Raw genomic sequence first — 24,140 nt, forward strand, 5'->3', positions numbered from 1 at the left:
AGATGTCATTTTACATTCCTATGGTCGGCAGGACAGAATAGAAAAAGTCAGTCCGGGAATTCCCTGGTGGTCCAGTGGTTAAGACACTGGGCTCTCACTGCCGAGGGCCCGGGTTTAGTCCCTGGTCGGGGAACTAAGATCTCACAAGCCGTGTGGCCCAGCAAAAAAAAAAAAGAAAGAAAGAAAAAGCCAGTCCCCTGGCTTCCAGAAAGACCTTTGGTTCTAGGTTTATAAAAATCCAGCTGAAGCTAATCAAAGCTCTTGAATCCATGAAGAAGGCAGCTTAACAGTAGGAATGAATGGTCTTGTGGCAGCTTACTTCATTGATTCCTCCAGATAGACTGTTTCCAGCTTCCACAGTTCCATTAACATACACACACTGAAGTTGGTGAATCCTCTGCCTGTATTCTTCTCCACTTTGGGGAGCCACCCCCTGGATCCTTATAACCCAGTGCATCTGAGCAGAAGAGCTCCCTGAGTGCAGTGGTCAGATGCCTGCTCCCTGCTGATCTAAGCATTGGTTAAATGTTTGTGTAAAGTTTACATTGGTCTATTTTTTTTTTAGGTATAACTTACAGTAAATCTCAAGTATACAATTCAAAATGTTTACATACGCTTGAACAATAGGGAATCTACCCCTAGAGTTTCTGCTAAAGGACACCTTGTTAACGTTTACTAGAGGAGGGAGGGAGTGTAGCTTAGTGGTTAAGCGTGCACAGAACTTTAGTGCTAGATAGACATGGGTTAAAGTCTCGGTACTTTCATTTACCAACTTTATGTACTTAAGCAAATAACCTAACTTCTCTGAGTCTCAGTTTCATCATCAAAAATTGAGGGTACTGGGCTTCCCTGGTGGCGCAGTAGTTAAGAATCCGCCTGCCAATGCAGGGGACAAGGGTTCAAGCCCTGGTCCAGGAAGATCCCACATGCCGCGGAGCAACTAAGCCCATGCGCCACAACTACTGAGGCTGTGCTCACTACTGAGCCCGCGTGCCACAACTACTGAAGCCCACGCGCCTAGAGCCCGTGCTCCACAAGAGAAGCCACTGCAATGAGAAGCCCGCACACCGCAACGAAGAGTAGCCCCCACTCACCGCAACCAGAGAAAGCCCACACACAGCAACGAAGACCCAACGCACCCAAAAATAAAAAATAAATAAAATTAAATTAAAAAAACTTAAAAAAAAAATTGAGGGTACAAGCTGCTACCTCATTGACTTGTGGTAAAGCTTGAGAGAGATAATGTAAATAAGGTCTTTAGCACAATACCTGGCACATACAATTATTCTAAGGTTAATTGTTATTTTTTTTCCAGCTCTTTACAATATTGGAGACATGGTACATGCTGCCCGGGGCAAGTGGGGAATTAAAGCAAACTGCCCTTGTATTAGCCGGCAGAACAAATCTGTGTTGAGACCTGCTGTCACTAATGGGATGTCACAGGTAAAGTGGTGTGTATAGGTACAACTGAGAGAAACTCAAGTTCTTTGTACCAGGAAGTGCCTCATTTTCACCTCTGTTGTCCCAGGCTACTGTCAGATTCCTGGGGAATTAGGGGATGGGGAGGCCTGTCTAGAGAGAGCCCCAGAAGTTACTCAAGAGATTTAAATTCCCCCTGACTGGTATGAGTTTCTCTTCATGTGTCTTTAAAACCAATTCAGGCTTGTTTGATAAATAGCACAAAGAGATTCTTTGCATCTTGTCAAGATTTGTACCTCAGGTTCCTTGTGTAGGTGAAGAGTACAGAAAAGGTAATTAGGAATACAGTCCTACTTGTGTACATGGTCCCTGCCTTGTCATGTTAGGTACTGAGGAAAGAAATATGAATATTAGCCTGCTGATCTGGGATCATTCTACCCTGAAAGCAGTCCTAAGCCTTCACAGAGAGGCAGTGATTTTCTCATTGCTTTGTCAGAGGTGGAGGTCATTTTGGTGTGATGGTGACTATTTTGAAAAGGAGGCTATTTTAAAAAAAGAAAAAAACCACACACACACCTCTTACATTCCGAGGGCTTTCCAGGAATGCTACACATGATCAATAAGAGGTACAGGGATTAATGCTGAGAGATCTCAAAATATCTTTTCAGTAGAGTTGACATATTAGAGCAAATCATCTGGAAAATTCAATAATAGAATAATAACCATTTTATTGAGCATTTATGTGTGCCAGACACTATTCTGAGCTCTTTGCATATATCAGTACTATCTCATTTAATCCTCAGAATAGCTCTATGCGGTCAAGTTCTAATCACCAATTTGCCAGTGCAGAATTTGAGCCTCAGGTATGCCAAACAAAAACAGTTTTATTTTCAAGTCTTGTTCACTGTTCTTTCCACAGAACCTAGCATAGTTTCTGTCACATTGTAGGACTCAACAAATATATGTTAAATTAATGAATGAGTGAAATAGCAGTTTATGGGACAGTTGCTTTCCCAGACCTGTTTAGTGTCAGCTGTCATTACTATTTGCATTGTATTTTTTCTACACAAGGACAACACTTTAACCATGTTGGCGTTCTGTGCTATAGCTTCCTAGCATAAACCCTAGTGCCTCTTCTGGAAATGAAACCACCTTCTCAGGTGGAGGAGGAACTGCATCGGTAACACAACCAGAGACTGACCATGTTGCCAAAGCCGACAGTACTGACATCAGATCTGACGAGCCTCTGAAAGCAGACAGTTCGGCGTCAAATAGCAATAGTGAGCTAAAAGCCATCAGGCCCCCTTGCCCTGACACAGGCCCACCTTCCTCTGCCCTGCACTGGTTGGCGGATTTAGCAACTCAGAAGGCTAAGGAAGAAACAAAAGGTGAGATTAACACAAGCCTCTGCCCTGCCTGTGGGTGGAACACTTGAGTTATTCTGGGATTCTTCAAACTCACACATCACCATCCACATTTTTGAAACATGCCACTTGCTTTCTCTGGCTGATCATGTAAAATGAGGGAATCTCTTTCCACTTCTTTCTAGAAGTGGAGCTTTCTAAAAAAGGCACATGCCTGGGTTCTACCCCAAACCTCTTTAGTCAGAATCAATCTAAGATTTTTAACAAGCTTCCCAAATGGCCCTGATAGCCAGTATTACTAGCCAGGAGGGCTACACTTGTTTTGCAGTGGGCACAAAATCACCTGGGGAATCGTTAAAAATGCAGATTCCTGTGCCCCACCAGAACTATTAAGTGAAAATCTCTTGGAGTAAGACCAAGAATCTCCATTTTTAACAAGCACTCCAGGTGATTCTAATACAAGTATTCTGGAGACCCACTTGAAGCAACACTGTCTTAGAAAGTGAGGGAGACGAAAGATGGATGGGAACAAAAGGAAGTTTGAAATCCAGATCTGGAAAAGAAAGGAAGAAGTAGGAGAGCTTCTCCTTGGCCATGAGACCTGCCATAGTCATAGCTCGTCAGGCTTGGCCCAGACAAACCGTACGTAGTTTGGGGGGCAGGGGAGGGGAAAGTCTTTCCTCTTTCCCACTTGGCTGATTTTTAGGAGTCAGTTGCCTGCTGGGTATTCCTTGTGCCTAATGCTATTCCTGGTTATGTTCTTACAGAAGCAGGGTCCCTGAGGTCGGTGCTCAGTAAAGAGTCTCATTCACCCTTTGGGCTGGACTCATTCAACTCCACTGCAAAGGTCTCTCCGTTGACTCCAAAGCTTTTTAACAGTCTGTTACTGGGTCCCACTGCCTCCAACAACAAAACTGAAGGCTCTAGCCTTCGAGACCTCCTCCACTCCGGGCCGGGAAAGCTTCCTCAAACCCCCTTGGACACAGGCATACCCTTCCCCCCGGTCTTCTCTACATCCTCAGCAGTAAGTGTCCTCTCTACAACTCTAGCCTTTGCTGCTTTTCCATGAAAGAACCATCAGAGATCTGATAACTGGGTTAGACGGTATATGACTGACTTGTGTCCTCCACATTATCAGTCCAGCTGACAAGATCTTTCTTTATATTAAATTTTGGGAATGTTTGAGATCCTTTAAGTAGTAAACCTTTTGTGCCATGTTAGGAAGTTAGTAGAAACTGAGACTGAAGTTTTTCAATCATCAGCAGAAATCACTTTATTTTCTTGACAATAACAGATATTAAATTTTTTTTAAACGTAGGCAGTACATTCATATTGTACTCTCTTGGGTATCTAATAGACGCCTCAAACCTAACACCTCTAAAACCACACTCCTGTTCTTCTGCCTGTGAGCCTGCATCTCCTTTATTTTTTGCTTCTCTTGGTCAGTGGCTTCCAATTGCTCGGCGAAAAATCTTGGAGTCTTTTGGGACTCCCCTCTCACATTTCGTATCTAATCTGTTAGCATAACCTTTCAGTTTGATCATCAGAATGTATTCAGAGTGCACCCATTTCTCATCAGTTCCGCTGCTTCCTCTCTAGTCTGAGTCAACATCCTCTCTTGCCTGAATTTTTGTAGTAAACTCCTTAGAGGTCCTCTGTATTTCTTCCCTTTCTACACAGAGCAGCTAGAGTGGTCCTTTTAAGATATGTCACATTATATCACCTCTGCCTAAAGTCTTTGAAGGGCTTCCAATTTCATAATAAAAGCAGAGTCCTTTCAGTGGACTATAACGTTCCAGCCCTATCTTCCCCTCACTTCCCTGACTTCAACTACCACTCTCCCTCTTGTTCACTCTGCTCTGGCCACACCCACCTTCTTGCTGTTTCTTGAACATGGCCAGGCATGCTCTCTCTTCAGAGCCTTTGCACTTGTCTTTTTCTCCACCGAGAACTCTTTCCCATGTCACAACATGGCCTGCTTCTTAATCAACTTCCTCTCTTCCCTCCTGAAATGTCACCTCTTCAGTAAGCCTTCTTTTTAGATCACCCTTTTTAAAAGTCCATTCTACTCCCATCCTCCACTCATGTCTGTTTCCTCTGCACTTTTTTAAAAAAATTTATTTATTTATTTTTGGCTGCATTGCGTCTTCGTTGCTGCACGTGGGCTTTCTCTAGTTGCGGCAAGTGGGGGCTACTCTTCCTTGCGGTGCGCAGGCTTCTCATTGCAGTGGCTTCTTGTTGCGGAGCACGGGCTCTAGGTGCATGGGCTTCAGTAGTTGTGGCACCTGAGCTCAGTAGTTGTGGCTCACGGGCTCTAGAGCGCAGGCTCAGTAGTATGGCACACGACCTTAGTTGCTCCGTGGCATGTGGGATCTTCCCAGACCAGGGCTCGAATCTGTGTCCCCTGCATTGGCAGGCAGATTCTTAACTGATGAGCCACCAGGGAAGCCCTGCACTTTTTCCATAACACTTATTACCATCTGACTTGCTGTGTTTTATTTATTTTCTGCCTCACCTCCACTTAAAGGCATTTTTGTCTGTTTTTTGTTTTTTTGGGTTTTTTGTGCTGCACAGCTTTCAGGATCTTAGTTCCCCAACCAGGGATCGAACCCAGGTCCCCAGCAATGGAAGCAGAGTCCTAACCACTAGACTGCCAGGGAATTCCCCATTTTTGTCTGTTTTATTCACTACTATATCCCTAGTGCCACAATGTTTGATACATAAATATTTAGTAAGCATTTACTGAACTAATAAATTCAAAACGTACAAAATTTATATTTTAAAAATACAGTGAAAAGTCCCCTTCCCACTGTTGCCTCCCTTTCTGTAGGTGACCATTGTTTCATGATTGCCCTTTCAGTGATATTAAAATATGTATATAGTTCCCCCCCTTTTTACACAGATGTTTTTATACATTGCTTTTGTATTTTCAGTTTATATATTCCAGAGATCATTTCAAACAAGTACACAAATATGTTTCTCATTCTATTTTATGACTAATGACTGAAATTTGATGAACTGTGGGTGGTTGAGCCTTGTACAATGTGGGTTATTTGTTTCTCTTTTGGATAAATGACCAAAAAAATTACTTTGAGCTCTGTCTTATTTGTACTGCTCCAACTCCCAGTTCTCCTTTTTCTTTTTAAATTTTCCCGGGATGTTATATGATTACATATACTCTGTAGAGATCATGATTAGTGATACTTCAGACATTGTGTTATCAAGTTTACAAAAGCCCTCCCCTTCCTTCACTTCTATGACCTTAGGTATGTCACTTTCATCTCTGGGCCTGAGCTTTCCCACCAGCTGAAACAAATGAGAGATTCTTGGTAGGGGACGGATTGGGGAGTAGGAGACTGCTTTCAGAATATATAGTTATCTTGGGTACTCTGGTACAACTGTTTATTGGGGTACACTCCCTGGTAAAAAAAAAATCACTGCCTTGATAAGTCACCTCAGTTACTTAATTGAAGTATATCCCTTGGGCATGCTGGCCAAACAAAATGTGTAAACCTCAAAATAAATGATCTTTCTCACTCAGTTACAGCATTTTGTGATCCCTGCAGTCTACGTGCATATGCTTAAAACGGGGCTGAATGCCAAAGATATTTCTTAAGTCTCAAATCTCCTGCAGTAGAGGGGACCTTTCTGTACTTTTTTTTCATAAATATAAAGCAAAATATGAAGGCTAGGGAAATGTAAGATAGTGACTTAATAGGCTCCCCCCTCCAACTACAAAAGACTTTATAATTAACTTTTATGAAATTTAATCAGGTAGATCAGAACTCCGTGTGAATATAACTGTGAGACTGTTTTTGAATACTCTACTGATGGTGCCTCAGTCATACTGACCTGATGGGTTTGTGTCTGGCAGGGAGTGAAGAACAAGGCCAGCCTCCCCAACTTCCTTGACCACATCATTGCCTCAGTGGTAGAAAATAAGAAAACCTCAGATGCTGCAAAGCGGGCCTGTAACTTGACTGATACCCAAAAGGAAGTGAAGGAGATGGTGATGGGGTTAAATGTGCTGGACCCCCATACCTCTCACTCCTGGCTCTGTGATGGAAGACTTCTGTGTCTCCATGACCCCAGCAACAAAAACAATTGGAAGATCTTCCGGGAGTGTTGGAAGCAAGGCCAGGTAAGCAAGAATAAGCAGATCCCAGGGTCGGCTGTCTGCCTGCCCACTATAGCTACCAGGATAGTTTCAATTCTCTCTGGGAGACACTTTGCTAAGGAGATTTAGACATATACTAAGTTTGTTATAGACAGCCTTGCTACTTCGAGTTTTCTTGGATTTTTAAAAGTCAGAAGATTCCTAAAAATACATTGTGGATCTTTTTATTTCTCAGCTGTGTAGCTCTGTGTTCTTAAAAGGGCAGTTGAAATTCCTGTGAGGTTGTGATCTGGCATTAATGACACCTTTAGAGGAAAATCCGTAAGTGTGATATGGGGTGAGGCGAAAATGGGTGGAAGTGGGTGGTACTCTTCTAGGTAAATGTTTCAAGACCATACAAGTCTGTGTGATAGTGTGATAACACTTCCTGATTTTTATACATTAGCAGGTGTGAGGAAGGGGGGGAGGTTGTAGAATTGTCTGGAGAGTTTTTCATTTGAGATGTGAGGACGTATTTTCAGAATTTGCATTTGTCAGCTTTTCATCCTCTCACCTCAAAATAGTGGTAGATACCAGGGCAGCAGAAGTGATTTTTGTGGAATGTGCCCCCCCCACCCCACCCCCCGCAGTGAGAATCAAGTGTAATAACAGAGTAGAAGTGTTTTCATTTTCTGTAGCTGACATTGTTGAAATCCATAGATTGTGAAACTGGGAGGGAATAATAAATCATTGTGGAGAAGAGGTTGTCCCCAGGAAACCCTCCTATTCTGTCCCTTAGCCCTGACCTAAGTATTTCCTAAGTGACTCTGATTGAGATACTTTTGTTTCCACAGCCAGTGCTGGTATCAGGGGTACATAAAAAACTCAAGTCTGAACTCTGGAAGCCAGAAGCCTTTAGCCAGGAATTTGGAGACCAGGATGTGGACTTGGTGAACTGCAGGAACTGTGCTATAATTTCCGATGTGAAAGTTCGGGATTTCTGGGATGGCTTCGAGATCATATGCAGTAAGTAGCTTTGATATCTGGTTCAGTAAAAGCAGACTGAAAAGTAAGCATCTATATGCCCAGCCCTACCGCTGAAATAACAAATTACATCCTCTTAACAGGAGGAGCATTCTATCCTGGTGCCAACCAGGTAGCTCTCATGGCAATCGCATGGCTCCAGAGCATACCTGGACTTAAGCACATGATCATATGGGATGTGTGGAGCACTTTCACTTTGAGATGGAAAAATTTATCATGTACTAAAGCAGTGGCTAAGGAAAACAAAGCCCACCTTATCCATTATGGGGGTTTACAAGTCTGAAAATAAGAGTTTAGTCTTCTAAACCTTTTAGTCACTGGAGAATCAGGCAGCAGCCAACCCAGCAGATATTTGTAGGAGTGCTTTCTGTCTTCCAGAGCGATTAAGGTCAGAAGATGGGCAGCCAATGGTGCTCAAACTCAAGGACTGGCCTCCTGGGGAAGATTTTCGGGACATGATGCCAACAAGGTTAGTGAACTACAGTGAGTCGTCTTGAGAGACTTGTGCTTTGCTAAAGCTGTCACAAAGTAATCACAGAAAAGTGAACTCCACCTCTTTTCCTTTTTCCCCTATAACAAGCTAAGTCATCTTTCATGCTTTTTTTTTTTTATAGGTTTGAAGATCTGATGGAGAACCTTCCTCTGCCAGAATATACCAAACGAGATGGCAGACTCAATCTAGCCTCTAGGCTACCCAGCTACTTTGTAAGGCCCGATTTGGGCCCCAAGATGTACAATGCCTACGGTATGAGGGAGAGGCCATAATTGACCTTTTTGGACACTACTGTTTCCATTTCACCTATAGAGGGAGATTTGTAGTCAGGATCATGTGTAGAGATGATAGAGGGCAAAGTGACAGGCGCTGAAGAAGTTGACAGTATCCAGGCTGGTTTAGAATATGTTTGCTTCTGCCATTGATTTGCATAATAGCCCTTTGGGCCCAGTACTGTATATGTATGTATGTGTGTATATATATATACACACACACACAGTAGTTAGAAAGTTTCCTCTCAAAGGTTCCATCCAAGGGACTTCCTGGCGGTCCAGTGGTTAAGACACTGTGTTTCCACTGCAGGGGGTGAGGGTTCTATCCCTGGTCAGGGAACTAAGATCCCGCATGCCGCACGGCAGAACCAAAGATCCTTAGCTTTTAAGAGACTTGACAAGATAAGAGTGAAGACGTCTGAGTACCATGCTACCCAACCAGCTCTTTGTGAAGTCACAGTAATGTCCTAAATCACTGTGAAAGCCAAGCTTCATTTGAGTGTCCATAATGCCCATATCTGTTTTGCTTCTGAAGGGGAGAGATCATTTAGGAGGGTGGAATTGGATTGATGGCCAAAGCTAATGATAGTGTCAACTGAGCTCGAAATCAGTTGTAAAACACTAGAAAAGGGACGAGGAGAATTATTTATTGATAAATAGATATACGTCATTCTCCCAGTGTTACACATTTAAGAACATCTTCGAGTATGTTTTCACTTGTAGGGTCTATATGGATTCTTCAGAATATTGCCCTTTCAGGAATTCCCTGGCTGTCCAGTGGTTAGGACTCCACGCTTTCACTGCCGAGGGCGCAGGTTCAATCCCTGGTCGGGGAGCTAAGATCCTACAAGCCTTGCGGTGCAGTCAAAAAAGAAAAAAAAACAACAGAATATTGCCCTTTCACCTTGCATATCTTCCTTTTACCTTCAGGCTTGATAACAGCAGAAGACAGAAGAGTTGGCACAACAAATCTTCACTTAGATGTGTCCGATGCAGTTAATGTGATGGTGTATGTTGGGATCCCCATCGGGGAGGGTGCTCATGATGAAGGTATGATTTCTAGAACCCAGTGCTTCAGCAGGGTGAGGTTTAGCCTCAGGAGTAAAATGGTGTGTCTTTCTCCTCAGTCAGGTCCAGTGGGTTTTTCTTAAATCTCTGCCAGGCATGATGCATAGTAGGTGCCCAGACAAAGGGGTGATTGCAGCAGAGAAGAGTGGTACTTGTGTATCTTTGACCAGAGTTATTCCCTCTCTGGGAATGCTGCCCTTTAACACTGAGTATGTAGCATCACAAAGAGGAATAAAGAAGAAAGGGCAGGGCTTCCCTGGTGGCGCAGTGGTTGAGAGTCCGCCTGCTGATGAAGGGGACACGGGTTCGTGCCCCAGTCCGGGAAGATCCCACGTGCCACAGAGCGGCTGGGCCCGTGAGCCATGGCCACTGAGCCTGCACGTCCGGAGCCTAAGCTCCGCAACGGGAGAGGCCACAACAGTGAGAGGCCCACATACCACACAAAACAAAAACAAACAAAAAAAAAAGAAGAAAGGGCAAACTGGCCTACTTGGTCCATCACCCAGTTCAGCTGTGGGGTAATAGGTGATAAAGCCAGGTCATTTGCACAGAGATGAAGCATAAAAGTGATATTTTGCTGCATTGCATTCTCCGCTATCTCAGTGTAGAATTAATGTGTGTTAATTACGGAAGTTTTAGAAAACAAAATTTTAAAGAAGAAAACTCAAAATCTCAAAGTTCAGGGATAATCAATATCATTACTTTGGTATATTTCCTGCCACACATTTGCTTTTGATGCTACACATCTGCACATCTTTCCATTAGGCTGTCATTTAAAGCGTCATAACAGACAAGGAATAGAAGCCAAGCCTCTTAATTTGCCAGAGAAGCTTTACTCTTCATGGCCTTAAATCCACAGAATCCTAGAATTTGAAGAGGTCTTGAGAAAGTATACAGTCCACCTACTTACAGCAGGAAATAACCTGCAATTTGAACATAAAATATGGCTACACAGTTTGAGCAGGAAATATGTTTTAAAGGGACACTATATCTCCAAAAAATGCTGAGTCTCTGTTAAGTATGGAAGATTAGGGTCGCTCTTCCCATGTGTAGGAAGCTTAGACCAATGTGAGTTTTGATTCTTTGATTCTACCTTATATTACTGCAGAGAGATAGAGAATAGTAGAGACTAAACTTGTTTGAATTGGACATTTTGCTTCACTCAGAGGTACTGAAATGGCTGGTTACGTTGAAAAGTGCCACTTTGCTCTTTTCAGAGGTGCTCAAGACAATTGATGAGGGAGATGCTGATGAGGTGACAAAGCAAAGGATTCATGATGGAAAGGAGAAACCTGGTGCTTTGTGGCACATCTATGCAGCCAAGGATGCGGAGAAGATCCGGGAGCTGCTCCGAAAGGTGTGTCCCTGGGTGAGCTCCCAGCTCGCAGACAAAGGGTCTGGGGATGCTGAGACAGCCTGCCTAGGGTTTCTCACGTGGAGTCCCTTGGCATTAAAGACCTGTGCCCTCTGTCAAAATGCCCCATAGGGCTGAATCCACACTTAGAGGATATTGAATAAAGTAGAAACTTTGGCCCACCAGTGATGTTACTGCAGCAAGTTGGATTTATCCTGTTAATAATCTTTATGTATTTATTGATTTTTCCATCTTTGGGTTTTGATCATGGTTTCATGATCAGGTTGGAGAAGAGCAAGGCCAAGAGAATCCCCCTGATCATGATCCAATTCATGACCAAAGTTGGTACTTGGACCAGACCCTACGTAAGCGACTCTATGAGGAATATGGTGTGCAAGGCTGGGCCATTGTTCAGTTCCTGGGAGATGCCGTCTTCATACCTGCTGGAGCCCCACACCAGGTATGTTCCAACTTGGGGGTAGGGCTGGCTCCACAATTCCCATAGTTTCCTTATATCTGTGTTTCTTGCTAATCTGGCAGTAGATATAAATGGCTGGGTTAGACTGATTGCTCTTCAAGTGCAACTTATTTTTTGATTTTTAATTTTCTTCCATGTAATTTTATTTTTTATATTTTATTTTTTTTAATTAATTAATTTATTTATTGGCTGCGTTGGGTTTTTGTTGCTGCGCGCGGGCTTTCTCTAGTTGTGGTGAGCGGGGGCTACTCTTCGTTGCAGTGCACGAGCTTCTCATTGCAGCGCTTCTCTTGTTGCGGAGCACAGGCTCTAGGCACGCAGGCTTCAGTAGTTGTGGCCTGCGGGCTCAGAAGTTATGGCTCACGGGCCCAGTTGTTCTGCGGCGTGTGAGATGCTCCCGGACCAGGGCTCGAATCCGTGTCCTCTGCATTGGCAGATGGATTCTTAACCACTGCGCCACCAGGGAAGTCCCCCTTCCATGTAATTTTAAATGCTTATTTAAAGATTTTTAAATAAGGGAGACTATTAAAAAAAAGGTGAGTCTCTGTTCAGCTACCTATGCCATATCCCTTTTCAGTCCCCTTGTCCTGCCTTCACCAGAAAGTAGCCTACTGTTAACAGTTTGGTGTGTATTTTTCCAGATCCTTTTCTGTGCAAATACTAACATTTTCATCTATAAATTTATGCTTACAGTCTTTCTGCATTTGTTGTCTTTATGAAAATGGAATATCATAAGTATTTCTAAAGTGTTTTTTTAAACGATATGATGGACAGTTTCCACCTGTTGCTGACTCTCTAGTGCCTGATGTTTGCCTCTATACTTTTCCTTTCCCAGGTGCACAATCTATACAGTTGCATAAAAGTAGCAGAAGACTTTGTATCTCCAGAGCATGTAAAGCACTGTTTCCGCCTGACTCAGGAATTCAGGCATCTCTCTAACACTCATACAAACCATGAGGATAAACTGCAGGTAAAACTCCTCCTCCACCCCAACCCTGTCTTCTCATCTCCTACTAGGCTACATACACAGGAGGCACATTCTGCTTTCTGAGGATATTACCTGGGCAGTATAACTGCAGAGAGATGATTAAGGGACCCATGTCTGGGGTATGGAGTCCTCCCTCCAGGAAGTATTTAATCAGTCCTCTTCAGGTTTGCTTTTAGAGAATATGAATCTTTTAACCTAGTCACTTCCAGTGTGACAATCTTCTATTTCTCTGCCCCTGGAAGATACAGTGTATCCGTGTTAGTAACTGACTAGACTGACTTCCTCAGTCAGGTGGGAAAAGCACTGTAGCAATGTGTTCTAAACCTCTTTCCCCGAAGCTGCTTCTCACAGCAAATTTCTGTGCAAACTCAATTCCTTAGAGCCCTGCTAGGGACTGTAATCCATGTCCCTAAGAGTTGTTTCCCACTTGTAGATCTAAGCTGGACAATCAGATTAGGTTTTCCTCTGCTCAGAAATGGATTGGAACTTGAAGGGCAGAATTTCATTGTTAATATATTTGGATGCTTTAATAACATTAAAAAAGAAAAAGAATGTAAGGAAGCAAGATTTCCCAGGCAGAACTTCAGCATCTGAATAGGCGTTCTTCCAGCCTCTCACATGTGACCTGTTTTCCTCCATCGTGCCTGTGACTCAGGTGTGTTTTCTTTGGTCAGTGTCCCATGAGGTTGTAGATTTTTCTTGGTTGCTGGTAGATTTAATCACCTTTAACCCTGAACTTGATCTGTTTTGCTGTTCCTTTTTCAAAATTATGGAGTATTTCAACCATAAAGTTCTTATACAAAGTACCATCACATTGATAAATAGATAACATTGATATTATAGATATATAATGCAAGTGTTCAGGCATACATATTTCAGACCCCACCTCCATTAGGTCTCTACTTGTTACATGTCACCTCCCAATCCTCTGTCACTGCTTTATTTTCTTCTGTAGTATTTTTCACCATCTAACATACTATGTATTTTATGTTTGTTTCTATCCCTACTAGGACATAAGCTGTTTAAGCTCCATGAAGGCAGGGATTTTACTGTTTTATTCACTGCTTTTCCCTAGCACATAGTAGGTACTCAGTAAATATTTATTGAATTAATACAAAAAATGTAATAGAGAACAGCAAAGGGGGCTTGTGTGCCCATAACTCAGCTTAAGAAATAAAGCATCATATACGTACCACATACACAATATATACATATACAACAACTACATTATTGAAGCCTCCATGTACTCTTTCCCATTCTACCTCCTCAGAAATAATCACAGTGTTGGTTTAAAACCGTCTTTATCCTGTTCACTTTATTTTAATAACTTTTACTTCACATGTGTGTTCCTTTTTGACAAATTAGAAAATATGTATAAGCACAAAAGGGAAAAATACCCAATAAATCCTACCTGCCCACTATTGTTTTAGTGCATTCTTATTAGCTACAGGACCTCAGGTAAGATTCTTAACCGTGGAACCTCAGTTCTCATCTGTAAAATGGGGATAATAATAGAATCTGCCTCATAGTATTATGGTAAGGATTAAATGAAAGTCCACATAAAGAGCTTAACAGTAGTTCCCAGCATATAGAGGATGGTGATTACATAGCCTTTCAGATGATGAAATCATTCTTTTTTGAATATAGACTATGTATCTTGTGTGACTTGTAAATCATCTTTTGGGATTGATTTAGGAAGCATGCAGTCCTGGTTGAGGGCTTTCCTCACTAATCAGAAGGCTTTTAGTCAGTGTAGGACATAACATTTTCATTTGCAGAACACAGTCTGTGGCTGCCATAAACTGACTGTGCTGATTGCTCTCTCCAGGTGAAGAACATCATTTATCACGCAGTGAAAGATGCTGTTGGCACCCTCAAGGCTCATGAATCCAAGCTGGCAAGGTCTTAGGCGTGGAGAAATTCCAAACTCGCCTGTGAAGCAGGTCTTTCACTCACAACACATACAGCAGGGTTCTCTGCTGGAGCAGAGGTCCTTTACTTGGAGCCAGTGTGGTCAGTATTACAAACTCTCCAGCCACTCTTTGCTGCCTCAACACTGAAGGTTGACACAGGAAAGTCGCACTGTTCACACACACAGTTTCAGACTCCAAGCCAAGGGTGCCACATCCCCATCCTGTGGCCTTTTGGGACTCTGAATTGCCTGAATATCGCTGGGCTTTCCTGCACATTCTCATGATTTGAGATTCGTGGAAACCAGGAATGTGGGCACACCTTTCTTTTCTTTTTCTCTTGTGCCTAGTTAAGTGGGAATGTGTTTGGAGGTAGGGGGAATCACGTAACTGGTACAAGTGGGGGCTAATTGCTTAAACACGCCTGGTGGAAGCCTGATGGTGTCTCTGCACATGACCTCTGACACACCCCATCCCGGGAGCCGGGTGAAGCCTTTCCCCACCATCTCTCCTGTAAACAATGGAGTCTTGAAGGACCCAGGGGGAATCCACTGCTTTTCCCAAGGGGCTCCAGGATTAGGAAATGTGTGTATTTAGTGAAAAATAGGTTTGTAGTGAAATAGTTACTATTTCATGAAAGTAGATATTTTTAGAACTTTTGAAATACCACAGTTGTTTTCCTGGATTATGAGGAAAGGCACATTACGTTTAGTCTTCCTTTCGATAAAACTCTTTGAAGAAATAAGATTTTTAGAAATCAACTGCCCATTATAGCACAAAAATCAGCCAAAGCAGAATTTTAAAGAATTGGCTTTGTAGGATTCTTTTAGTTTCTCCCCATCCCATCTCAGTCCTATCTTGAGGGAACAGCCATCTTGAGAAAGAACTTCGTCATGTCTGTGCTGTTGGTGTGTTCCATGCATACACACACTGGTGACTCCAGGACCCATTTCCATCTATTACCAGCGTTCCCTTGGGACTCCTCTTACAGTTCCAAATGCGAAAGAAAGTTTGCTTTCCTACATGAGGCTTTTTGTTTTGGGGGTTTTTTTTGTCTGGAAATATTTTCAGCAAAACTTTCCAACTCAGTGGAGTTTTATTAAGAATTTATTTGAAAATGATGGAATTCATTGGCCCAAAGGTACATTGGAAAATGTATCTATCTTCCCGGCTGTACTGTAGTGCCCTGCAGGCTTGTTTATATGTTCACAGTTACATTTTTTTTTTTAAATAAAAGTCATTTACTGTAGAATACTTTTAATTTCACTTTCTGTATTTTAATTTTGTTGAAGGGCTGATTGGGATTTCCATGTTCTTATTAAAAATCTAACAAATCTGTTTGTAGTGGACTAAATTCTTCCTGTGCCAGCCGTTCTAAAAAGCAGGGCCAGGTTGAGGATGGGGTTGGAGGTGGAGGATGGTTAATTTTCATATCATCATTACATTGTTGCATCCGATTATTACTCTTTGCTTCCCGAATGTGTCCAATTGGGAGAGGGAAGTGCCAGGTCATTGTGGTTTGAGGGCTTGGGGATGAAGGGAAGGTGCTACATGAGTTAGAGGGTAGGAGCAAAGATGGGCTTTCCATAGTTTATGCTCTATGGGAAAGCTGGGTTCCTACCTTCCTGAACAGTCTGGGGGGAAAAGGACATGGGAAGTGGCCAGAGCAAGGTTTTTGGCAATCAGTGACAAAAGTTCATCAAAACAAGAGGCCTGGCTGTCCACGTATGAAATTAAAGTGGCTTGAAGGGTGAGGACAGACTACGTTACAATTAGAAAAGGCCTTTTGAAGAGGAAGTTGTAAAGAATAGCAAGAGGGGTCATCAGAAGCTGCTTCTCTGGATCCTGTTGGAAAAACATCTTCCAAAGTGTTTCAGCCTGGAAATACAATTATCCGGGTAGAAATAGACCATTGTGTGGTTCAAGGATACTGAGCTTGAATAGGTCCATAAATGAAATACAGAGTTCTGAGCATGTCCTTTCAGCCTGGATGGGCATGGGTTGATGCTATGGTCATCAGAGGATTACACCTCGACATAAAGAATGCAGAAGCTTTGAAATGGCACAGGAAAGGAAAGCAGTGGGGGAAGGGGGGTTGCAGAGGTTGCTGGAGCTTTGTTGCTTTGGTGAAAATCAGGAGGCAGGCTAGCCTACATTCTGGATATAAATGTCTTCAGAATTAGGGCATCCACTGCCGCCAGTGCTTGCTGATGGGGATGGAATTGGAGCCCCTGGATTCATCTCCTACCTGGATCCCAGGCCTCTCTACCAGCCTCTGTTTACCAAGAGGCACTCCCCTGCCCCAGGGTATCCACCTTGAGAGCACAGGGCTCAGTTCCCTTACAAAACTGAAAAAGCAGATCAGATTGGGAATGGGGTTAGGTCCTTTTCCAACTGGAGTGATTGGTGATGTGGGGTGGACAGATGCCCCTCTACCTTTGACTTCAGGACTTCCTGGGTGGGTGTCTTGACGGCCTGTGATGGGGGAGGAGGGTTTGATAGTCAGCAGTTGGGAGAAGTAGCCCGTTTAGTAGACTTCCTGAGCTCCTATCTTAGCAACATGACTTTGTGGTTCTGTGACCCTTGGCAAGTTATTGAACCTCCCTAAAGCTTCCCATTTTCTTACCTTCAAAATGAGTATAACTATAACCTCTATCTTACAGGATGGTCGCTGAAATAATGCATGTGAAGCTCTTAGCACAGGGCCTGGCACACAGTAAGCACTCAATAAGTCATAGCTATTATTCCTCGTGGGATGTTCTTTCAGACTGTTGTGGGCAGGGCAGGAGGAGGGCTAGGATGTCAGGATGGAACCGTGAAGGCCTCTGAGGACCTCAACCCAGGGCTTGGAACCCAAGAAAGGTGAACAAGCGATTAGAAGAAGGCAGGTCAAAGGCGCATGCCCGGCGACAGCAGGTGCAGGGGGCGCGCCGCCGCCGCGGCCTCCCCTTTAAGAGCCGCCACCGCCCACGGCCCGCCGCTGCGGCAAGGACCTCCCCTTTAACGGCGGCGGCTCGGCGCTCCGCGGCCCCCGCGGCGGCTGCTGCTGCGGGTACTGCTGCTAGTGCGGCTCCTGCTGCCGCCGCTGCTCGGCCTCCAGCAGCTGCATCCTCGGCCCGGGCCGGGTTCCCGCCCTGCGCCCCGCCCGGCCCCGCCATGGTGTCCTGGATCATCTCTCGCCTGGTGGTGTGAGTGCGGCGGCGGCGGCGGCAGCGGCGGCGGGGCGCGGCCGGTTGGGAGGGGGATGGGGGCTAGGGATGGGAGGTGAGGGGTATTGAAGCCCGGGATGGACCACTCCGTGGCTTCATACAGCAGAGTCACCTAAAGGCACATCGTCCCTATTTGGGGTCCCCAGAGACGTGGAGGTGTGGGACCTGGAGGAGGGGGAACTCTTAGAGGAGCATGGCAGACCTGGCTTCCCACCCCTTTTATTTTTAATTTCCCTGTTTCTTCGCCCTCCCTCACCCCAGGGGCTGGGCAGCACGGCTTGATTTATCAGGGGAGGCGGCTTGTCCCCTCCCCCACGTCGCAGATCTGACTGGAGGAGCTCCTTAAACCTGGGCCCTCATCTCCCTTGGGGAGAGGGCTAATGGAAGAGCCCGGGGAGCAAGGCAGGGCCTCCTCATTCCATAGCTTAGGGCCGTGGCAGCCTTGGCCTCCCCAAAGGGCCGGGTTTCTCCTGCCTCTTCCACTGACTGTCAGGAGACTGGGGGGTGAGGGCACATGCTCTGAAGACCCCCCAGGGAGGACGGGATATGGGAAGCAGAGATGCTTGGAGGACAAAGTGTGGGAGGTAACTGGGAGAGGATGTGTGTGGCCAGCCTGGAATTGTGAAAGCCGTGGAGGGGAGGGTGTTGGGTGGCCTTCATTTCAGGCTGCCAGCTACGTCCCTCCCACCTCCCCCAGGCTGCAGGAGGGCACCCTCTCCCACAACCGGGGACTTTGTCCTTGAGGATTCTGCCCCCCACCCCATCTCCAAAGCCTATTCCTCAGAAGTGTCCTGCCTCAGTGAGGCAAGTCCATGGGGGAACAGGCAGTACCACACATTGTCAAAGGGCTGGGCCTGGCAGGGGCTCCACATGGGCCTCAGCCAACCCCTGCCCCAGCTCAGGTCCCTACCCCTAAGCCTCTACCTTGGGGGACTGACACCCCAGAATCCCCTCCCTGCTGTCATGTGCTTGTGTTCTGGCTTCCTCTAGACCCACCAGAGTCTCCCTCCTGCCTCTCCCGCATCCCACCCCAGAGGGAATCCGGGGGCCTCAGACCTCCCTGTGACCTTCCCAGTGTCTGCTTCTCTCGTGTGAATGAGCTCGCTGAGCGGCATCGGTCCTCTCCTTCCCTCACCTGTGCCCTGTATGTGATCTCTGATGGGATCAACACCGGACTCCACTCTAGCCAGGACCTCCAGCCCAGCACACTACCCTGAGCCTATTCCCAAAAGTGTTTACATGAGGGAATAAACCTCTCTTAGGGCCTCCTGCCCCTGTGCCCTCTGCTCCCCAGGCCCCAAGGGCTACAGTGGTACCTCTGATTGCCAGGTAGAGTGCCCTGTTAGGTGGCCCTACCCAGCTTGGCTCTGCAACAGGGAGGTAGAGGGTAAGGGCAGATGGGTATGAATGGGAGTGGTGTCAAGAAGGAAGACAACCCTGTGGCAGTGACCAGACCCCCACCCCTGATATGCTTATGCACAAACAAGGATCAGGGCTGAAGAGGCCACATCAGACCCTCTGGCCTCTGGGTCTTTCTGTGCCTCAGGGGCTGGAGAAAAACTGAATAAAGGGTTACAGAGGAATTCCCTGGCGTCCAGTGGTTAGGGCTCGGTACCCTCACTGCCAGGGGCCCAGGTTTGATCTCTGGTTGGGGAACTAAGATCCCACACGCTGTGCGGCACAGCCAAAAAATAAAGGGGCGGGGTGGGGGGTGTTATGAGGCATCACCCTAGCTGGCTGGGGCTTCCATGCTTGTGTATCACCTCAGGCTTGCCTGCTTTGACCTAAACCCCTGACCTGAGTTCATCAGTCCAGCTGATGTGGCACTCTGGAGTTCTGTCCATTCTTCCCTTAGCTACCCAGGGACTGATGCAGAGCTGGGAGGGAGAGGCTACTGCTCTTGGCCGAGGGGCCCAGTAACCATGCCTGCCTCCCTAGGCTCATCTTTGGCACCCTGTACCCAGCCTATTCTTCCTACAAGGCCGTGAAGACAAAAAACGTGAAGGAATATGTGAGTGTATGACCCTTTATCTCCCACCCAACCCACGTGGCAGAGATCAGGGAGGACACTGGGTCACATGACAGGTGGGGATGACTTTGTACTAATGCTGTCAGCACTAATGAGACCTGGTTCAGGGGAGGTTCCTGTGTGTTCCTTTCCTCCAGGTCTGGTGTGATAACGCAGGCAAAGTTGAGGTCCTGAGCATCCCCCACAGCACCTCCAGCATGGTTGGCAGGCAAAGGTGGGGTCCTGGGTGTTCCCCCAAGGCCCCAGCCAACACCACCCTCTGTACCTTCAGGTGAAATGGATGATGTACTGGATCGTCTTTGCCTTCTTCACCACTGCCGAGACACTCACAGATATTGTGCTCTCCTGGTGAGATCTAGTGTCCCCTCCCTGCATTCTGAGGGACCAGGGCCTCTGACTTTTTCTACACAGCCAGTCAAACAGAAGACTGAGACCCAGGGTGGAATCCCCCAACAGTTCCATGGGGTCCTGGGTGTCCCCTCCCCCCAATCCCCATCCAGGCCTGGCTTGATCAGCAGAATAAGAACAGATATAACCCTCACATTTCTTTCTGGTGGTAGCCAAATCACCACAATAGAATTCAGGAAACCTGCTTCTGCCGGACTTGCCGTGACCTTGGCAGGTCACAGTTTCCTAGGCCTCAGTTTCCCTATTTGTAAAATAAGCGTATGACTCATAAACACTGGATGCTTGTATTTCAAAGGCTTTTTCTAGGCACTACTAGACTATATATATGTCCTTTGAGGACACGGAATGCCCTAATCATCTGTGTATTCACAGCAGGAGCTCAAAAATGTTTACTGAATGAGCAAATGCCTCTTGGAAGAGAGGACTAATGTAGCACGGTACACTGGAAGTCCAAAGAAAAGAGTTTTACGGAGGCAGAGGACAAAACATCCTTGCATTTGTAGATTTCAAGGGCCTATGGCCTTTGAGAAAAACAGTTTTAGAAGAGGAAGTTGAATGGGGTCAAATTAGGAAAGAGTAATGGGTTAAAAATTGAGAACAGTGAGTGTAGGTGCCTCTTGACACAAGCAAAGGAGGGAGCTTTGATGAGGATGGAGGAGACCTGAAGGAGTGTGTGGCCTGGGAAAGAGCCTTGGGGAATGGAGAACGATCCTTAAAAGCAGGGGCCATGCCATGGCATCAAGGGGTGGATCCAGAGCACAGCTGGAGAAGCCCGGCTTCTTCATGGGAGGAAGGGCAGGAAGAGAATGGGGTGAGGACCCAAGAGTGCACCTGGAAGTTTAGGGATCTCGCCGTGGTGTTGACCCCAGGACAGAGGAGTGGGTAGTCTTCTGTCAGAAGAGGGTGAGGAGAGCCACTGCTGCGGGGAATTCCTGCGGGATCACCTCTCCCCTTCCCACTTGGGAGTCTCAGTTGAGCCTCCCCTTGACCAGTCTCCTGAGCCACATGGGGACCTCAGTGCACTAAGGGGTGGGGGGCCAGCCAGGGTCATGCAGAGTCGGTGCACCTCCTGACTCCCTGCCCCAGGCTCCGCCGCTTGCCTCTCTCCACCCAACAGGTTTCCATTCTACTTTGAGCTCAAGATTGCCTTTGTGATATGGCTGCTGTCCCCTTATACCAAAGGCTCCAGCGTGCTCTACCGCAAGTTCGTGCACCCAACACTGTCCAACAAGGAGAAGGTCTGTTGGGACGAGGGAAGCTCCCTTCCCATCTGCCCCAGGTCAAGGCAGCCCAGTGCCTGTAACCACGTGCATTCGTGGCTCTCCCTATGGGTGATCTGGCAGGGCCCTGGCCTCCTGGGGCAAGCAGTGCCTTTGTCCAGGTGTGAACAAGGGCAGGGCAGGGCCTGGCCAGCAGGGCCCACCCCTCACCTCTTCCTGCTTCCCCTCCGACCCCTCAGGAGATCGACGAGTACATCACACAGGCCCGAGACAAGAGCTATGAGACCATGATGAGGGTGGGCAAGAGGGGTCTGAACCTGGCCGCTAATGCCGCGGTCACGGCTGCTGCCAAGGTGAGATGGGGGCAGACCCAGCTCCCAGGGCCCCACTTTGCTCATCTCGTCCCCCTGGCCAAGCCCCTTTGCATCCACCAGGTCCTCAGGTGTGTGTGAAGGTTTGGGGTCTTGTGCAGCTTGGGGTTCCAGTCCTGCCTCTAACACCCCCAGCTAAGGAACTTCCACTCAACGGGCCAGTTTCCTCTTCTCTCCAAAGGGAAAACATGGCCCCAGCCTGTCAGTGCTGCCATAGGACGGGGTGAGGACACTGCGGGGACAGCACTGAGCCCAGTGGCTGCCCAGTGCCCCACAGTGACCTCTATCTCCACCCCGCCCCTTCCTCCGGTTCTCCCGGTGCGTGGTGGTGACCCTAGGGCCAGGGGGTGCTGTCAGAGAAGCTCCGAAGCTTCAGCATGCAGGACCTGACCCTGATCCGGGACGAGGATGCGCTGCCCCTGCAGGGGCCCGACGGCCGCCTCAGACCCAGCCCTGGCAGCCTCCTGGACACCATTGAGGACTTAGGTACAGGCCAGGCCCAGGGCTGGGCGTGGGGCACAGGGGCAAGGAGGCCAGGTAGGAGAAAGGCAAGACCGCTGTTCTCCTTTTCTCCCCGAACCAGGAGATGACCCTGCCGTGAGTTTAAGGTCAGGCACGAACCAGGCAGATCCCCGGACAGAGATCTCTGAGGATGACATGGGAGACAAGGCCCCTAAGAGGGCCAAATCCATCAAAAAAGTGCCCAAAGCTGAGGTGAGAGCTGGGCCAGAGCTTGGGGAAATGGCGAGGGGTTGCAACTCTAGGCTGAGCCTTCTGTCTTCCTGTCTCCTTCCCACAGCCACTGGCTTCCAAGACGCTGAAGACCCGGCCCAAGAAGAAGATCTCCACGGGGGGTGACTCCGCTTGAGGCCTCGGCACACACCCCCTGCCCCAGGCTGCAGAGCCCCAGCTCCACACTGTGCCAGCCCTCATTCTCAGGCCCTGGGGCCTCTCAGATGGCTGGTTCTGGTGCCTGCCCAGTGGCCCCTCCCCCGGAAGGGCTTGGAAAAGAGGAGGGAGGCCCTGCTGTGGAGGCTGAGGGTAGAGGCTGGACCAGGAGCTGAGGACTGAGCCACTCGAGGAGGTGTGGGCTCCTCAGAGCCTGAGCGCTCTTCTCCCCGCTCCAGCCCTGCCCCCGCCCACCCAGTGCCTTGCTGAAGACCATGGCCATTCCCTTGTCTGAAGTCCTAACATGGTCCCACCGCTCTCCCTGGGTCGGGGTCGGGGGCCAGTCACAGCCCAGAATGACCAGAGACAGGCCTGAAGGCCCTGGGAGAGAGGGAGGGAGTGGGGAAGGCCTCGGAGAACCTGGGCAGGGGCTCTGGGCCTGAAGCTGTGAATGGAGGACACGGGCTTCGTGTGCACTAAAGTGACCAGGCGGGCCAGGCCAGAGCTGCAGCTGAGGGCCTTGAGTAGGGCTGTGTGCTACATGCGCCCACTGAAGAGCTGGGGCTCCAGGGATGTGCGTGTGAGAGTGTACGTGTGTGTGCATCTTTCTGGGTCTAGAGCTGGGGGGTTTTGAGTAAAGGACTTTCCCTCTAGCAGTAACCTCCCCCGACCCTCAGCCCTCCCTCCTACTCTCTGAGCCTCAGAGGACCCCAGCCCATGAGAGAGTAGGGCTCTGAGGGGCCTCTCACCTCCTCCTCTGCCCTTGATCCTCTCCCCTTTGCCTCCTCCCATTCCTGCCCTGCCCTTGGACTAGGCTCCACCCCTCAGAGCCCTCAGTAGAGGCCCTTGCTGAGCTGGTTCCTTTCCTCCTCACCTGGGGGCCCATCTTCCTTCGCCCTAGGGTCCTTGTCTTACGCCAAGCAGACTAGGCCCCATGTAAGCAGACCCCCGTCAGAGCCCAGCCTTTGCCCCACACATTGCCCCAGCTTCTGCCGTGGCTTCAGTCAGGGCTCGGAGGAATGTATGAAGAAGAAAAAGATATTAGGAGCCAGGGGGCTCCCAAATCCATGGAAAGAGGGTGCACAATGGACCTTTCGCACTGGATGAGCCAATAAACAAAATTCTGGCACCTCATTTATTTTGGCCTCTGTGCTTTGTTCTTGTTCTACCAGTCCACAGGTGGGAAGGACTTCAAGTGAGAAGCAGGGCTCAGCTGTGGGATGGAGGGGGGAAGAGGCCAGACTGTGAACCCCAGGAGTTCTGATCTCCAAGGTAAGAGATAGGCTTGAGGCGGTTCAGTCTGGGAAGATGGTTTTGAGGTTCGAGGTAGAGCCAGGGGACTAGGCGGGGCCAGGACTTATGAAGAGCGAGCGACAACCCTCAGAGGTTGTCCTGTCCCTCAGAATCTTACCCTGAGACCCCTGCACATTATGGTACCTCACAGAAAGTGCCAGGTGTAAGCTCGAGGGACAGAGATCATGATGAGGCCCCCAGGGAAGAGAGAGTGGGATATGGAGGCTCCTGGTCAG

At 47.5% G+C, this 24,140-nt stretch overlaps 2 protein-coding genes across 3 annotated transcripts in view; both read left to right on the forward strand.

Moving 5' to 3' along the window:
- Positions 1-14,485, forward strand: part of KDM3B (lysine demethylase 3B) — a 58,245-nt gene extending 43,760 nt beyond the window's left edge. Inside the window, exons 13-24 of the mRNA XM_065874111.1 lie at positions 1,316-1,443; positions 2,528-2,807; positions 3,551-3,807; positions 6,658-6,924; positions 7,734-7,905; positions 8,302-8,392; positions 8,538-8,668; positions 9,619-9,738; positions 10,974-11,113; positions 11,394-11,570; positions 12,424-12,558; positions 14,405-14,485. Coding sequence (XP_065730183.1) covers positions 1,316-1,443; positions 2,528-2,807; positions 3,551-3,807; positions 6,658-6,924; positions 7,734-7,905; positions 8,302-8,392; positions 8,538-8,668; positions 9,619-9,738; positions 10,974-11,113; positions 11,394-11,570; positions 12,424-12,558; positions 14,405-14,485 — 1,979 coding nt within the window. The remainder of the gene's footprint in view (positions 1-1,315; positions 1,444-2,527; positions 2,808-3,550; positions 3,808-6,657; positions 6,925-7,733; positions 7,906-8,301; positions 8,393-8,537; positions 8,669-9,618; positions 9,739-10,973; positions 11,114-11,393; positions 11,571-12,423; positions 12,559-14,404) is intronic.
- Positions 14,486-17,549: 3,064 nt separating this feature from the next.
- REEP2 (receptor accessory protein 2) lies at positions 17,550-23,745 on the forward strand. Of its 2 annotated transcripts, none has more exons than XM_065873411.1 (8): positions 17,550-17,674; positions 19,634-19,706; positions 19,996-20,072; positions 21,250-21,370; positions 21,592-21,705; positions 22,062-22,209; positions 22,307-22,437; positions 22,523-23,745. In XM_065873411.1, exons 1-8 carry the CDS (start codon positions 17,643-17,645, stop codon positions 22,589-22,591), a joined length of 765 nt encoding a protein of 254 aa, XP_065729483.1. In that variant the 5' UTR covers positions 17,550-17,642; the 3' UTR covers positions 22,592-23,745. The 2 variants fall into 2 exon arrangements, with proteins under 2 accessions (XP_065729483.1, XP_065729484.1); XM_065873412.1 differs by having other exon boundaries at positions 17,643-17,674; positions 22,068-22,209; positions 22,523-22,591.
- The last annotated feature ends 395 nt before the right edge of the window (positions 23,746-24,140 follow it).

The sequence above is a fragment of the Phocoena phocoena genome, chromosome 3, assembly GCF_963924675.1.
Source record: "Phocoena phocoena chromosome 3, mPhoPho1.1, whole genome shotgun sequence".
Classification (NCBI taxonomy): Eukaryota; Metazoa; Chordata; class Mammalia; order Artiodactyla; family Phocoenidae; genus Phocoena; species Phocoena phocoena.